The sequence below is a fragment of the Branchiostoma lanceolatum genome, chromosome 10 (assembly GCF_035083965.1).
Source record: "Branchiostoma lanceolatum isolate klBraLanc5 chromosome 10, klBraLanc5.hap2, whole genome shotgun sequence".
NCBI lineage: Eukaryota > Metazoa > Chordata > Leptocardii > Amphioxiformes > Branchiostomatidae > Branchiostoma > Branchiostoma lanceolatum.
Genome location: NC_089731.1, coordinates 8,199,017 through 8,215,897, shown reverse-complemented (window position 1 = coordinate 8,215,897; position 16,881 = coordinate 8,199,017). Strand labels below are relative to the sequence as shown.

Sequence of the window (16,881 nt, the reverse complement as noted above, 5' to 3'; positions counted from 1 at the left end):
AAGTTTTTTATCATTAGGCCATGCAAATCTGATTATTAACAAATTCCTTATAGAAAACATTTGTGTTTACAACAATTAGAAGCACAAAATGATTAATGGGCAAAATAGTCTTCTGAGTGATAGCAGAGAAGGTTTGTAATGTCCTCACATTTATCTATTTCTTTATTTCTATTTTATTTAGCCAGAGAGGCCCATCTCAGTGCAAGACACCGCTTTATATTAAATTACAGTCACCTCACCTCACCTATCCCTTGACCTCTTTTTTGGTCGTCGGGGCACCATGACTAGTTTACAGTGGGGCCCTGGGAAAATTTGGCCAGAATAGAACCTAACTCTAATCGACATGTGTCAGGTGGGATCTTAACCCTTGTCCTGCTGGACTTTTTTTACCCTATAGTAGTCCCTGTGCTGGGCTTTTTTTACCCTATTTAAAGGAGGGGTACTGCTTTAACTTTGCTATTTTTTTGATACTTTGCCCACAAATAACTCTATAAAGTTATATATCAATACAAAGCTAAGAGTCCCTACTTTTCAGAAATATATTGCAAATTTTGCCTGCACCTACCTGTATTGATTGATAATGGCAATAAATCAATAAAAAACCCTTTCTTCAAAAACCATTTGTATTGAAGTATCTGAACCATATAAAAAGTACCAATATCAAAGCTGCAGCATTCCTGACACATCCTGACAACATCAGAGCTATATCTATGATGAAGAAGTTCAACCAGGTATCTCATCAGGTAGGTTTATGACCATACAATGTCCACGGTGCTGAACTGGCTTTTCTGTAGAAAAGCTGAGCCATTAAGAATTAGTATACTTCTTTCTTTACCTCTATTACAATCACTTTCCTACACATCAGCTGAAAGCTTACAACAGGTATTATCTTTGGAATTCCAAACAAAGTAATATCATTGAATACAAAGGTAGTAAAGATACAAAAGGCAATAAAAAGTACATTATTCCACAAAGTTTCCATATACTGCTGCATAGCACCAACACAGAGGTCTCTACCAAGACTACAATGTTGCTGACCAGTCTTGGCAACATCAGAATGATACATGTGAAGAAGTAAAATACACAGGTATTGTAACAGGTGAGTACATGTATATGGTTGTAGACTGCCCTTGGTGCTGAACTCACTTTTGAGCAAAATTTACACTCTCATACAGAACAGTACACTTCATGCTGTAGCCATAGAACAATTGACATTCTAGCTTTCTATACATGAGTGGAAAGCTTATAGTCTAAACTTTCTTGTCATATCAACATACAGTTGTTACAATCTATACTAAAGGCTATATCATAATAAAGACATAAAAAGCAATAAAAGGACATTTATTCCACTATGCTTTCATATGCCTTTGTATAGCATCAACACACAGGTTTCTACGAAGACTACAAAGTTTCTGACCATTTTTGACAACATCAGAATGATATATTGTATTATATGTAAAGAAATACGAATTGCAGATATTATAACAGGTAAGTATATGGCTATCAAAGTCTGAGACTGGTCAGCCCCACAATAGAAATCATGCACCACTTCCCCGCCAGCGACCACGTCCACTACCTCCTCGGGCACGTCCACGGTAAGTGCCCCGAGCTTTTCCACGGCTAAAAGTAGCGTCAGCGCCGCTGTCAAGTTCATCAGCAACATGTAAAGGTCCCTCTCAGCTTGCCCCGACATGTCTTCGAGGCCGATGTTGTGACTCCCCGTCTTCGCCAGAACTGTCGCTGATTTCAGCGGAATTTTCGCTTGATAAAGGATATTCCACCACTGAAACGTTCGTGAAAATGTCCTCTAGAACGTCTTCGACCGTGTACCGATCCATTTTGGCGTTTAAATACCGAAATTGCCGCCAGAAATACGGAAAATATCGCCCCGAAAACATTCCAGCAGACGACACGGCATCATGGCGGCCTCATTAACATAATGACCTCATTATCATATCTCGCAATGCATCTTGGGCCGATTGTGTAAGAAAAATTTTGACCCTTGACCCCGTCCATGCTACAAGACTATGTTACTTCCGGGTTCTTTGCGTTACGCGCCTGTGCGACGCTTCCATGCCGGAAATACCCCCAGCGCCTATATATAGGCGGTCCGCAGGACCCGCACATTATGTCTAGCGCCTATATATAGGCGGTCCGCAGGACAAGGGTTAAATGTCCTTGAGGACTGTTTCCTGAAACAAGGGACCTCTCCCACCTGAGAAGACAACCTTCCAGTAGTATCTAAGGTGGAGGTTTGAACCTATGACCCATGGGTGATAGCACAAAAAGCTGGGCCACTAACTATCATACCACTGAAACACTACCTAAGGCTTTTTTATCAGATTCTAAAATTCAAAAATATTTGAAAACATACATCATGACGTGTATTTACAGTATCAATTTCATGAATTCTATCTACTTTTAATTAGATCTTTAACAGTTATCACTACATAAGGAGGGTCAATTGAGATTTTTTTCTTCAAAATTTGGAAGTAAAAACTTTGCGGTACATATGTTAGCTTATGACTGATACAGATAGTCCAATGCTAATGAGTTCACTTCATACCTGGTATCTTATTGATCTCCATTGACAGGATATTATGTGCAGTTAGGGTTGTTGCACAGAATATGAAATAGGCCCGGGAAAGAGGATGTCTGTCTGAGAGTCTGCCACCTATATCTTTCATCTAGCACAAGTATGTTCAGTTCTGGGATGTTTCAAAGGATGAAAGGCCCTCAACCATGTATTCATTGCAGACATCTTTACATACAGAGACTTTGTCCAGATAATTACACATAATGTATATAATCAGCATGCATCCTTTTCCTGCATCCTTTCAAGAGGTGCCAAATGTTGAGACTAGAGACTGGACCAATGATAGCTTGCCAATTATAGCGGTTTAACCAATGGGAGAGTTTTTGCATCATCATGCATGTCCTGAACTTGGCTGAAGCAGTTGAAATTTTATGTTTTTCTTTTACATTTCCACATTTTGACGGCGGTGTTTGGGCTATGGGATCGATCTATTGTGCAGGCCACTGTGTAACACAGTGAACAAGCCAATAATGCATTGCTCAGCATTGCATTGAATTTCCAATATATGATAATGACCCCATTGGCACTGTGGCTACAGGCATGCGGGTGTCGGGACAAGTGAACCACATGAAGCATTGTAGCCATTGTATCAGAAGAAATCATTATCCTGACCACACATTACTTTTGTCAAAAGATGTATGACAAGTCACAGGTACTCAGGAGACTGATAATGACATATAATCTTTATTGTGCAAACATCCATTTCACTGGGGGGAATTCTAAACACTAACTAATTATAATAATTACTATGATTATAAGTTTACTAACTAATTATCATAATTAGTGGAAAGGACGTTAGAATCATTATAGTAAGTGCCTCAAAACCCAACAAAACAAGCATAATGTACATTTCAGAATGTAGCATAACATTGGATGTAGCCCTTAATATCATAATGTATTCATCATCATTATATGTGTTGTTTGTATTTGCAATTAGCCCTTAGGCATGTATTCTCAATAAACGTTGTTGTTCAGTCATCATGAATACTCTTATGCTATAGTTTTAAATTCACATACTTGCTAATAGTATGCACCATTTACAAATTCCTCTGGAAACAACAAGTGACTCTAGATGAGGAATAATGCCTGGGGATCCAACTGACATCAAAACCCCATCACTTACCCAGGCCTGGGAACCACAAGATCTGTCATACAAAATGGATGGTTCGGTCGAGTGGCATGCAAGCTAGACCATTCTGTCACCACAGAATATTCCATTTATTCTGACTCAGCTAAAGACTCCCTGGGGACTGAGATATTGCAAGGACAATCTACAGGTGCAATCCATTCTATATTGTTTCTACACAATTGATAATCGCTGCCTAGAATTAAAAGGGACCTATAATGTGCATATCATCTGTCCTACTAAATACCCTGTAAGTTTCATCCAAAGATGGCATCCAAAACCAAAGTGATAAAGGTAGGGAAATTGTGCAAAATTATCTTAGTTAAAGTTAAATACTTCCTGTCAGACAGGTGTGTTAGCCTTTTTGGAGTCCTTTACTGTCCTTTTATGGCAGCTGACACATTCAAATGTGTCTGGATATTTGTGTCAGAATGTCAGCTTTGCCTCGAATTTTCAAAACTTCCAATAAATTTCTCTAGTTTTAAAATTTGCCTTTCAAAATGAAGAAAAACGGTAGTAATTCAGAGGGTTGGAATATTTCAAATTTCATATGGAGCGTGCCCAAGATTCGTCTAGCTTTCTCGTGCATGACAAGATTGAATGCTGATCCTCACAATACTTCAATCTAGCTACATGTACATACCAATCCTTCTGCGGCCATCTCGGAAGTAGATCCCCTGTTCAGCTGCATGCAGATCCCCCGGAGACGGTGGGTGGTTTTCACTCTACAATTGAACATAAAGCAAAAAAAAGAATGAACGACCTTGCACAAAACAGCTAAAGACGCATGTACAGTTGAATCTGGTTGGGCAACCACCTGACACAGGCAACCACCTCCAGTCACGAGCCACATTAATACAGCCCCATCCATTTTTACATAGTAAACCCCACCCTATTATGAGAAACCACCTGTCCTCAGCAACCATTTTTCCTCAGTCCTTTTGAGTGTTGCTGAATCCAGGTTTGATATTACTGTAAAAATGACACCGGTGAATATACATGACATTACATGTATGGATACCATATCATTTTGTAAAGCTATGCGTATATATAATATGATTGACTTACAAGAAAAAAACAGCTATGATAATTATAGTTTTAAATCTAAGGCATGATCATAGCTGATTAGATATCTATCTTAAGACTGTTAAGAATCTGTAAACATTGATTCCCTAATATACAAAGTATGTAAGTTAAATGTTAATCAAATGGAGGTATGGGAATTTACATTATGTTATCATATTATACATGTACAAATACATCTAAAGTAATATCAATGTTTAATGTGACAGAGCTACATATTAGCTGCCATTACTTCAATATCTCAAACATACATCAGTTCTTTCTTTCTTTATTACACAGCAGTTCAGTAGGGCGGATGTGACTCTGCTTTCTAATCAGAGTCTATGCAGTAAAAAAAGTCAATATCCTGGCTGTCTATCGACCCAGCTAACCTATTCATATCAATAACAGCAGCAACACTGGATCAGGAACCTCGGCCTGCAAGCACTCTGCAGAATTGATTGAATGCCAGGAGCCAATTCAATAAAGGCAATAAGACACAGGCCATACTGGAAGGAATGATGATGCATGACGTCAATGCAGAATGATAGATATAGCAGCAGCCACTGTTGTGGAACAAATAGCTGTGGGGAGGGGGGGAGTGTCCGACAGGGCTCGATATTCATTTTTGGGAATAGGAGCACACAGGTGCACCCAACCTAAAAAGAATTTTGGGTGCACAACATGAAATAAAGTAGAATGTCAGCAAGTCATATCTACAAACCCTACTACCTCTCTTGAGAACTTCAATCTGAAATTCTATTGCTAACTTCAAAATTTCAAACAAGTAATACATCAAAGTACAACAAAGGTTATACTTATATTGTATATTGCCTTTTCTAAGACTTGAATTTCAAGAATTTATTGTGTAGTATCTTAGTACATATACCCAAAAGCCTACAAAAATATCTAGGTGTGCTGGTGCACATGCACCCAGTATTTCGAACCCTGGTCTGATGATATAAAATTACATTTGGGTACCTACTGGTTCAATACCATTAACTGATGAAGCAGTATATCTGCAATTCTTGCATACAATTTCCATACCATATAAGCAAAGTATCATATTATGATGGTCCGAGTAAAATGGATGGGCTACGCTTAACCCAGATGCGGAATTAAGTCTTTAATTCAAAATACAAAATCGAACTTGGCAGAGCAACATTCTGTCAGCTCACTCCTGCACTGATTGGATTTTCTTGGCCTCTCACCAAATATCACTGGAAGGGCCCAGTCGTATTCGTCCCATGATAGGTTTAAAAGAGCAAATTGACCTCGGCATTCTTGACACAGTTTGTGAAAAACATCCTTGTGATTATGAACTTAGTAGGTACTTTCATATCTGATAACCTTTCCTAAGATGGCGGTAATTTATGACTTGTAAGTGGGTCTGGCAATTTTTGATGTCTCTATTTGAAATAAGGCTATCGGCATAAATAATATGATTTTTCCCTAGGAAATTATGGGAGCCTTCACGTGCACCTAGTAAGGGGAAAAATATCTTTGTTGTGATTATAAACTGGTAGGTATCTCAAGTGTTTTCACTAGACTGAGTAGCAGACATGAAAATCCTTCAAATATGTGGGTGGGACACAAAAACATTTCTTCAGAGCAAGACTCAAGAGCCCCTTGGGCAATTTACTACATAATGCTCAGGTCACATTCAAAACCGGCACGCAGCAGAGCAGTTTGAGGAAACTGAACTATGATATAAAAGACAACAAAACGCAAACAACGTAAAAAGAATCAGTTGTGTTCATTTCTTGATAATATGCAATTTTTTTTCGTTCCTGCAAACAGCCCGGCTGGGCCCTGGTTTAAAAATGTGAACCAAGCATACCAGTGACCGAAAATTCAGCTGTCTTGTATGTTTTTGCAAACTGTTGATTCTGTCATCTCATAGACTTGCTGCAAATGCATATTACAGAAAAAAGTGTGCCTTCAGGTTGGCAAGGATCTCACCTGTCAGGATTGTGGCCTGTGAATATTCTTCAAGCTGATAAATGTACATTTCATTGGCTCTTTCAAATCTTTAATTCCATACAACATATTGTGACTGTCCAAATAGATGGTGTTATATCCGTAGGCCTTAGAAGTGTGACAAGCCGATAGCTAATTACTAGTACGGTAATACAGATTGCATATCATGAGATTGTGCACTGGGCTCGAAATTCATTCTCGGGAATAAGTTCACTCATCTACTAGTAGGTGACTTGCATTAGCCTCAAAAGTCAAGCACACAAAAGACAATAAAAAAAAACTAAGTTCTTATTTCTAAACAAGCAGTATAGCAAAGGATTTCTCTTCTTTTCTGACACTTTTAAAATATCAAGAATATTATGCAAAAGTAGTGTACAATAGTACATTACTGTATACAAATATCTAGAGTAGTAGAGTGGAGTCTGGTGGACCCGTGCACCCACAGTAAAAATCTAGCTGCACAGCTTAATTTTGAGTGCATATGCACCCAGCATTACATTTCGAGCCCCCCTGGCAATTCATTACTTGAAATTGTGTCTGGCATTTTAGAATGTCTATAACTCTATATATTCAAAATATGGCTATTGGCACAAAGAATGGGACATTTTGCATATGTCCATGAGTCAAAATATGGGAATATTCACATTAGCAAGTTGATGAAATATCCTGATAAGGGGCTATCATAAATTGGTAGGTATTTCAGATGTTTTCATTGCATGGTCCTGCAAATATGTGGGTGGGTCACGACAAGGAGGTCACGAGAACCTTATTTTCATAACAAAAGGCCAAACAAAGACATCTATCATAAGACAATAGAGTAAGTTTACTACAGTTTAAGTAGTTTGTCTTTGTGCAGAAAGTAAACAATACCCATTTGTTATTGTACACCTGTTCTATTGTCTCGTACAACAACTTTCCCTTTTCATGATTAGCGGAGCTGACAAGGCAGATTTAGAAGGGGCTGGCGCTGTTATAAAAGCTTGCATTCTACATCTGGCCTATTTCATTGAAAAAATACAAGCTTTTGTGCGATCTTTGACAGCAAACGAGGTATCGGGTGGCTGCGTTGTCGCGATAGGAATTCAAGCAGACCACAACAACAAAACTGCCACACCCACCTCAGGTTTTGTTCCCTTTCTATTCATTCAACAAGAACCATAGAATTGGAATTATATTCTCGTTTTCTACATCGTTTCGTCGAGGTTTCAAGTATGCTGGTGCAAACAAACGCCTCAGTCGTTCTGCTTGAGCTCACATTTGTGCAGTGAATCGGATGGTAACCTGTTAAGCACAATTGTCAACACGATTTTCTAACAGTCTCGATTATTCAGAATCGAAAATTAATGGACAGGCGCATGTACTGTATATTAATGATTTGACTAAAATAGGAGGCCTTACCAGGGAGTCCTTGTGCACGAAGGCGACTGAATCGTCGGTGCTTCCGTAGGAATCCAGGGCGATCCCTGCCAGTCCGTTCTTCTCCGTCTTGGCTTTTGACAAGATGGAATTCATCGCATTCATGTCGTCCGGGATCTCTTATATAATATGTCCGGCCGAATTGTTCTCAAGTTCCCCCTGAAGAAATCTTCAAGAAATCCAAACCTAGGTCACCACTAGATGTATCACGATCCCCCGAACATCTTCTGACAGAGTTTGACGTGTCGGAAATGTCAGAGAAAATTTTCTGAGGGAACGAACGTCTTATAGTGGTGGTTCAGACGACAATGGCGCTGAGTAGTCGTCCGACTGGAGGGCGGCCATGTTGGACATGGCAGCAGCTCGAGCGCCGCAAACGTCACGACTTCCGACTGCGTTTTAAAAGCTCTGGCTCGTGACACGAACGCCCTTTCCACACACAACCCGGATCAAAATAATAACAGAACAGATTACAATCTAAATCGGAGGTTAACGGTAACACACGGGGTTTTATCAGAGCGACTTCTAATCCTAGCGGTAACATGTAAAACAGGTTTCCCCACACCCGATGCGCTTGATTGATCTGCACAGGCGCACTAGAACCTCATGCTAATTTTGCAGGTGGGTGATCTTGCACAATTTCAAAAGGTACGAGTTACTCATTCTGTTGGGCAAAATCTGCATCATCCATGTCATTATGGCAATCACAAAGGTCGCCGAGTATCACCGTATTGAAAAGTAAAATGTATGTACGAGTTCAATCAATGTAACGTTTAATAGATCATGCTTTTGCACTTCCAATCTGAGGCTACTCAGATATTTCATAAAATTTATGGACGGGAAATCCATAATCAAAATCATTGCTACAGTAAGTTGTATGATACTCTTTCATGTATGTAAATCAATGTGAGAGCAATGAACATTTTATGAAGCAAAAGAGTCATTGCCTTCCTTTCTTCCTTCAACTTGTCGGTCGCTTCCCGGTGAACTTTTCAGGAATGTACAGGACATTTCGTTCTGTAAATTTGATAGGAAAACTTTTGAGAATGTGCCAAAATGTGACTTCAGCAATGATATGTGAAAGGGATACTGTGAAATACTTTGGGAAATCGTAAAATGTGAATAACCCAGAATTGCAAAAAAACTATAAAAAAAAGGTTGAGGGGGATGATTTGTGATTGACGTTGGTGATTGAATAGTGTCTTCAATTCTTACATTCGTCGCAAATGAATATAAAAATCGAAGACACACTTTAATGGACACGCTTTAATGGTCAGTAAATAGGGCATGGTCACATAAATGTAACAAAAGGGTATTGCTCAGATTCAGGTTGGCTGTTTATCATGAGTCAAAATTCATGATCATCATTTCTCAAAAGACGCATTCTCCTCTTTACATTGAATGTATACTTGTAAACAACTGTTTTGTTATAATATCCATGTCATGTCAAAAGATCCCTGGCCTCCTCCCTTGACCTTTTGAAAAAGGGCCAAGGCCGAAGAGAATCTTTTGAGGTTAGATAAAAGTTGGAACATGATTTTTCTTTACTGTAGTCAAGGAGGTTAAAAATAAGATTTTTTAACCTCCTTGCTGTAATCAAATCCCATGACTTTGCCAAATCCACACACTGAAGATCACATTTATACTCCTGGTAGTGCATGCAACGGTACCAATATGACGATGTGATCATCGTTTGGAGTATGTAAGGTCCGATTAGTCTAGATCTTCCACACTCAGTTCTAGGCACCAAAAATGTCATTTCTCGTTTCCATGATCAATGGCGCAATAACGAGCACATTGTGTTTTTCGAATTCCCCAACAAAGAAATAAGAAGCACTTTCCCTACCCTATTATATGAATTTTGCTTATTTCTCTCTTCAACGTCTACAAACACAATCTATGTAATATGGTTATTACAAAATGTTTGATGACAGCTCTACAATCTGTTTCCAAGCTTTGCAACCTTTCAAATCTCTACCTTAAATTCTCATTCCTGATATTTTGATTTACTGCAGTAGGACAGTAATTCAATGCGTCATGATGTTTTGTGATGGAACAATGTTTTAGATCTGTTCAATCTTCCGAAAGAATTTTGTCTTCACATGTCAATTCAGAGTTTTGGTATAAAACCTTGTTCTCCAGTTCTTGCCTTTACTGACGAAAGATAGCGTATGCTGTCTGAAACGCGACGTCTGACCGTGTTTAAAATTGTATCCAGTAACGTTAGCTTGAGTAACTGTCTTTTGTCGCTTCCGAAGGAATTCTTAAACGTTTGCAGTGGTTGCAATTACATGTAATTAACATGCCACGAACCAGCGTTGAGTAACACAGGCAACCGTGCATGACAACCTGTATTTAAGATACTACATTTTTTGGTACACTTTGCTTTGATCATAGCGATACCTCCAATTGCCCCAATTAATGCAATGACCGACGATGCTTCTAGAATTCTGTATATACAAGCGGAAACCCCTACAACACGCTACATGGCACGAACCAACGTTGGGTAACTCAGGCAACCGTGCATGACAACGGGTATTTAAGATGCTACAATTGGTACACTTTTCTTTGACAATAGCGATACCTCCGATTGCCCCAATTACGATGCTTCTAGAATTCTGTAACTGTTATATATACAAACGGAAACCCCTACGTATACAACACGCTACATGGCATGAACCAACGTTGGGTAACTCAGGCAACCGTGCATGGCAACCTGTATTTAAGATGATACAATTGGTACACTTTTCTTTGACAATAGCGATGCTAGTAAATCAAATTGCCCCAATTAATGCAATTATACTTCTGTCTACTATGTACAGTATGGGCTCAGTATGTGCTTAGAATGCTACTTTTTTCCTAATCACCCATTTTCTTTGATCATATCATACGATAATTCCGATTTTTCCAATAGATGTAATGTAATAGACAAGTTCGTTGAAGATTTTTGAATACAACTTTATGCCAACAAAGATCATTGAAGGTAAAAAGCTTGAATTTGCCAAATAATACCCTCACGTGCACCGCGTATCACCCTTGAAAGAATGCGTAATGACGTCCGCGATCAGTCAATCAATCAATCAATCAATTAATCACTCACTCCTATCCACCAAAATCATTATGATAATTGTGCAATCGGAACTAGGCCACAGCAAATAAATCTTATGTTTGTTTTTAAGTTATTACATACATCCGCTTGTGAATTAATGTTCCTCCTGATTTCGAAAAAAAGGTGTTCCCTCTGGCGCATGATGATCCACAATACAAAAATACTGAATATGTCGTGTCTAGCATTGAAGCGAGTATACTTGTAAAAGTGCCACCAGTTAAGTAGTGGTAAAAGTGGCGCCACAAGTATGGTAGCCTTTAGTCTAGTTGTAGTAATACTAGGCTACCACACTAGTGTCACTTTCTGCACTTCTTGGGTATAGGAATAAAAGACTTTTTGGCCGTGATACCATGTTTTGTCGCTTTGACTCTGTCTATCTCGTTAACGTTATGTACAACGTTTATGGTCTTTATTTTGAACGTTTAAGAATCTTGTTTTTATTGCCCATGTGTTTTTTCTTGTGCTCTCCCATTAGATCTAGAGTCTGCAGGTGATGTCATCTATAAACTTTACTTACTGTGGCCTAATTAGGGTTTTGCCATTTTGCACCGATCGGACGCTATAATCTGCACGTGCGCATGCAGTTGCCTCATGAACATGATGAGCTACGTACACGGATCCGGAGTAATTACGTGGGTTTCATAAAGGGTTCGTGCGCCCAGATGCTACCGCTACAGTCTTCAGTCTTCTGCTGTGACGATCTCCAAGCCCCCAGGTGATCTTCAGATTCTACTACTAGTTGTAGGGTCTAAACATTCTCCGACGAAGGCTGACTTCTTGTCTCAGCGAAAAGATTTAGAGAGCACTGACAGAGACATAGGTAAGTGTGTCCGATTGGAGGCCAGTCCCTTTCAGTTTCCCTTTCAAATTTCCATTTCTTTCCTGTTTCTGTAGCAGGGTATACATGTATTTCTATGGGGATTGGTTGCTAACCCTTCACCTTTAACGTGGCCATGCGAAAACGGGATCCACATTTTACGTCCACTACGAAAGACGGGTGCAGCCCCAACCTAGGTGCCCTTCCCAGGACTTGAACTGTAGTCTCCCAGTTACCAACAAAATTGGAGCCAGGAGCTCAACTGTGAGGCTGCGACCAGTTATTTATTGTACAGGGACATCCCTCCATCAGCAGTTGCCTAGACCTGAACCACTGCTAGTAGATGGACAAGATGCGGTCATTGTTTACTGCCGTCAGGACAAAACAGACGAAAATCATACTAGATAGAACTGCCACCGGTATTTTGCTTCATGTTGGATTTTTAAAAAAAGGAGCCCAACATTTTCTTTAAGAAACCTTTCGTTAAGAAATCGTTAATGTCAATTGATTAAGTACCAACTAACTAGAAAAAAAATTGCAGAGGTGTGAATCGCGATTTTTTTCTGACATTGTGAGAACAAATTGTTTGGACATTTTAGAGTTAAAATCTTAGTACGGCCCAATACAAAAAAGGCTTGTCAATAACTATTTTGTAATGTAAATCATGATTTGACATATGTTATATTATTTCGGCATGTAACATGTATATGTTCCCCCTAACCATTTCAACAACATGTAGACGAAACAATTGACATACTCAGAAGACAACCGATATCTTATGGCCCTTGTACTCATCGTATCAAAACGCTCATGATCGTTTATTTGTTCGGTCGACAGCCGGATTTAAAGGAAGCTTAGCGCTAAAAATACTTATAAACTCCTTGGAAAAGCTAGCATAATCCATGACTTTTCTTTTATCCTCACAGTGTGGAAAATGGCACGTGTTTTTGTGGCGATCCTCCTTGTTGCGGCTGCCATCGTAGCGACCGTGATGAGTTTCCCGCAGGAAGAGAAGAGGGGACTCCGTGTGGGACATTGGCGGGTTCGCGGGCAACTGAGCCCGTGGATTCGATACATGATGCAACAAAAGTAAGTCATCCTACCGAAAATAATTTCATCAGGCCTTGGTTGATAGAACACAGGTTATTGGAGATTCTTTTTTCACAACCAGTAAATCTCACCTGCTGACGTTTCGGTGTCTCTCAGACACCTTCCTCAGAGCTTCTGACTGAAGTACCACCTACTTCGCGCCACCTACTTCGGCTACTTATAGCGTCGAGATACAAGTAGCCGAAGATTCTCCAGTCAGAATTTCTGAAGAAGGTGTCTGACAGACACCGAAACGTCAGCAGGTGAGATTTACTGGTTGTGAAAAAAAGAATATCCAATATCGTAAGTCATCATAGTTTCTGAAATAAGTCACAGGCTCGAGTACAGGTTTCCTAGGCTACCGGCATCACTTCAGCAAATAATCATTTTATTGGATACCACAAAAATATTTCATTAGATAACTTGAAGTACTACATCATATAGTCGATTTAGAGCGGCATCTGAACATTAATTGAAAATGGTTATGTTTAAACGTTAACAGGGCAAGTGGCAACCGTAAGGTTGGTAAGAGAATGCCGGGGGAAGCCGAAGACATCCCGAATGTGGTCAGTTCCGCCGGAGGCTACGAGGTGAAGCCGAACACTACCGACTTCGTCGAAGATTGGCGACTGAATGAGTTCCTGCGTAAACTACTCCCGCTGTTCAACTTCCCAACTGAGCCAGCCATCCCGTTGAACTACAAAGAGCCCGACTACTAGGACTCGTCGGCTGTCAAGTTAACGTTGTTGCCACAAGGCGCCATTGCCAGGTGCCATAACCTATATAATCAGTAGGTAGTCATGTAAGGAGGCCGGTGCAGTGATTTGACGATGGTTTCTAGGAGGATTGATTTTATGTGTAAGCCATTAATATGTTATCTTAGCCGTGAGAAAACTTCGACTTTTTGATACAACTTTGAAAATAGGGAAAGCAAAGCGTAACCTGAAATTGCAACAAGAAGAAGATTGCATTCCTTACATAACTGTCAGACAGTCTATTGGGTGGATTCTCTATATGACGTGTTTTTTCAGTGCACCATGCTTAAATGTTTATCACCTTGCCTTATCAAATAAACGGTGATAAAGGAATGTTGATGTCTGTCTTTCTGTTTGCTTATTTATGAACTGCCTTAAACAACACACCAATTTTGCACATTGAAATATATTGATTAATCTACCTACTTGAAGTATATGTATCACTTACTATCTTCGCCGAGGAACTCGGGAAGATTATGTTTTTGGTTGAGCCGGCTGTTGGGTAGGTCTGTATGTATGTCAAGAGCATAACTCGGGAAAACTTTGATGGATCTTCAGCATATTTGGTAGGTGTGTAGTGGTTGTGCAAAGGAAGGTCAACTTCAAAAATCGTTTACCTGGCGTTTTCCAACAGTACTGCAGCAGACTTTTAATTTTTTTGTATGTAGGCAAAAAAAAGTGACTTAAACGTTGATGGACCTTAATGATTTTTGGTAGGTAAGAAGCGGTTGTGGGAACGGAGGTTGAGTTTAAAAACAATTTATCTGGCGCTTTCCTACAGTACTGCAGCAGGCTTTGAGTGTGTATGAGTTTATATGTCGCCAGCATAACTCGAGGAGCTGTTGACGGTTGTGCATGATATTTAGTGGATAGGTAGGGGTGTTAAAGAGGAAGGTCAAGTTCGATAATGGGCCTCCTAGCGCGTATTTGAGGTACTGCAGCGGAGCTTCAAAGATTGAGGCCAAATTAACTGGAGGCGTCAGGTTCATGATTTTTAGGTGGTAGATAGCTTTTGGGACGGCAAGTGAGTGGTGTAAATGCAGGCCCCCTAGCTGCTTGTTTGGAACTGCGGTTGGCGTTTTTGTTGTTACCTTTGGAGGTGAATAACTTCAGCAGGGATTGACGGATTATCATAATTTATGGCATGTCGAAAGTTTCGGTAATGCTTTACATGATTAAATACTTATCATGCGAATAAGGAAATAATTTGCATAGTAAATGAGTAAAGTTTATTAATCCGCCAAAAGCTTGGAGTAGAATTTCATGCAAGAGCTACGGTAATGATTTTTAAGTGGTGTATAGCTCTTGGGGCAGGGAGTAAGTGATGTAAGTTTAGACCCCCTAGTGGCTTGCTTAGAACTGCAGTGGGATTTATTTATGTTACCTTTGGAGGCGAATAACTAGGATAGGGTTTGATGAATTTGCATTGTTTTGGACAGGTAGGTTATTGAGGTAATGGTTAACAAATATAGACGTAAAAAATTGTATTTGGCATGGGTTGTACATAAAGTTTAAGGTAAATCATTGGAGAAAATTGTTGTCCCCTTTGAGCGCAAAGGTCGTTTTTCCCAGGTCAGTTATATGTTGCCTTAAGTCTATTGGGATTTAAACCGTATGCAATTACAATACTGTAAACCAAAATATATAATCTTAAATAAATGGAACGCCTAGAACAGCTGCCTGGTTACACAACAACCTAACACAGAAGACCAGGATACTTACATTAATGTCAAGTTCCTGAATATACTCCTACGCGGAACATCTAGAAGACATGAGAGCTGACAGATCAACACAACCGGTCGATGTCTTCTGTTTTGTGAAAACCTTCCTGAATGGCCAACAACAGACTAAACATTTAGAGCAGACAGAAATGGAACAGGAGGGGTGATGACTGTTGGTACACAAGACGTCAATCCTACACTGCTCCATATATCAGCCGATTGAGTGAAGTGCAATTAGCTACCACAGTCACCAAACTATAGACCACAGTCAACAGCATTAAAATCTTCAAGCCACACTCCTTGCCTGAAGCAACCTTGATCGATAGATTACAAAAACCCATATTTTTAACTTTCAAGTGACATCTTGACAATTTTCCTTGGTGATTGCAATTTCGATCTCTTCCTCCCCAAATCCTTATTATCTGTATCGGGACAGTTCAAGCTCCCACCGCTGACAATAGTACCCTTCTAGATCACGTTTGTGGACATGTACAAGACAGTATCAGAGTTACTGTTATGGACACATACTATACAGACATGGTCTGTGTTGCCTTGACGATATAACGTTATATATAACATTAACAACAAACTGCTACTTAAGGTAATCCTGCCCACATACGCAAAGCTACATTTTTAACATGTTAACCTTTGGCACATATAATTCGAACGCTCTTCTAACAACAGCAATAATTACCAAGGCATTGATTGTAATATACAGTTCCTATCTGTTCATTTCCCAAGTAATTGATTGTACATTGATTGTAATATACAGTTCCTATCTGTTCATTTCCCAAGATAGACTCAAATTAGTATAAGAGGTAACATTTATAAACATAATAGATTTTTAAATTGCTCTCTGCACTCTTTATAGAAACCCTTGCTTATTCGGCGAAGATATGTGTTCGTGGAACTCTATTATTACTAGTAAAACATGTTCTGATATACAATCTAGTTACCTATTTGTACACAATAAGAGTTATTTCGGTCTAGAATATAATGGAATGTATCAAGTTCTATTGAGCAAGCGGAAAGTAAGTTGAACAGCTTTGAGCGTTTATCATCATGTCGTGATCAATCTATGTATGTAACAGTAAAGATCTGATCGTAAAAGGTAGGAGAAGATGCAGATACTTAGAGAAAGAGGCTTCATGCAATTTCTTACATGGGAAAATGCTATCTGTGATTACGGACTAACAAGGTACAGATTACA

At 39.4% G+C, this 16,881-nt stretch overlaps 2 protein-coding genes across 8 annotated transcripts in view; one reads left to right on the top strand and one right to left on the bottom strand.

Annotated features, from left to right (window-relative positions):
- The window catches only part of LOC136442854 (anoctamin-7-like), a 34,905-nt gene extending 26,130 nt beyond the window's left edge, over nucleotides 1-8,775 (bottom strand). For 4 of the 6 annotated variants that reach the window (XM_066439821.1, XM_066439826.1, XM_066439822.1 and 1 more), the window contains exons 1-2: nucleotides 8,163-8,774; nucleotides 4,366-4,447 (exon numbers count right to left, since the gene is read on the bottom strand). In XM_066439821.1, coding sequence (XP_066295918.1) covers nucleotides 4,366-4,447; nucleotides 8,163-8,285 — 205 coding nt within the window. In that variant the 5' untranslated portion in view covers nucleotides 8,286-8,774. Of the gene's footprint in view, nucleotides 1-4,365; nucleotides 4,448-8,162 lie in introns of all 6 variants that reach the window. The other 2 variants (XM_066439823.1, XM_066439824.1) reach the window with 1 other exon arrangement.
- A 3,059-nt stretch (nucleotides 8,776-11,834) lies between these two features.
- Nucleotides 11,835-14,283, top strand: LOC136444031 (uncharacterized). 2 transcript variants are annotated; one of them, XM_066441440.1, is made up of 3 exons: nucleotides 11,835-12,004; nucleotides 13,033-13,195; nucleotides 13,698-14,283. In XM_066441440.1, exons 2-3 carry the CDS (start codon nucleotides 13,041-13,043, stop codon nucleotides 13,912-13,914), a joined length of 372 nt encoding a protein of 123 aa, XP_066297537.1. In that variant the 5' UTR covers nucleotides 11,835-12,004; nucleotides 13,033-13,040; the 3' UTR covers nucleotides 13,915-14,283. The 2 variants fall into 2 exon arrangements, with proteins under 2 accessions (XP_066297537.1, XP_066297536.1); XM_066441439.1 differs by having other exon boundaries at nucleotides 11,838-12,109.
- The last annotated feature ends 2,598 nt before the right edge of the window (nucleotides 14,284-16,881 follow it).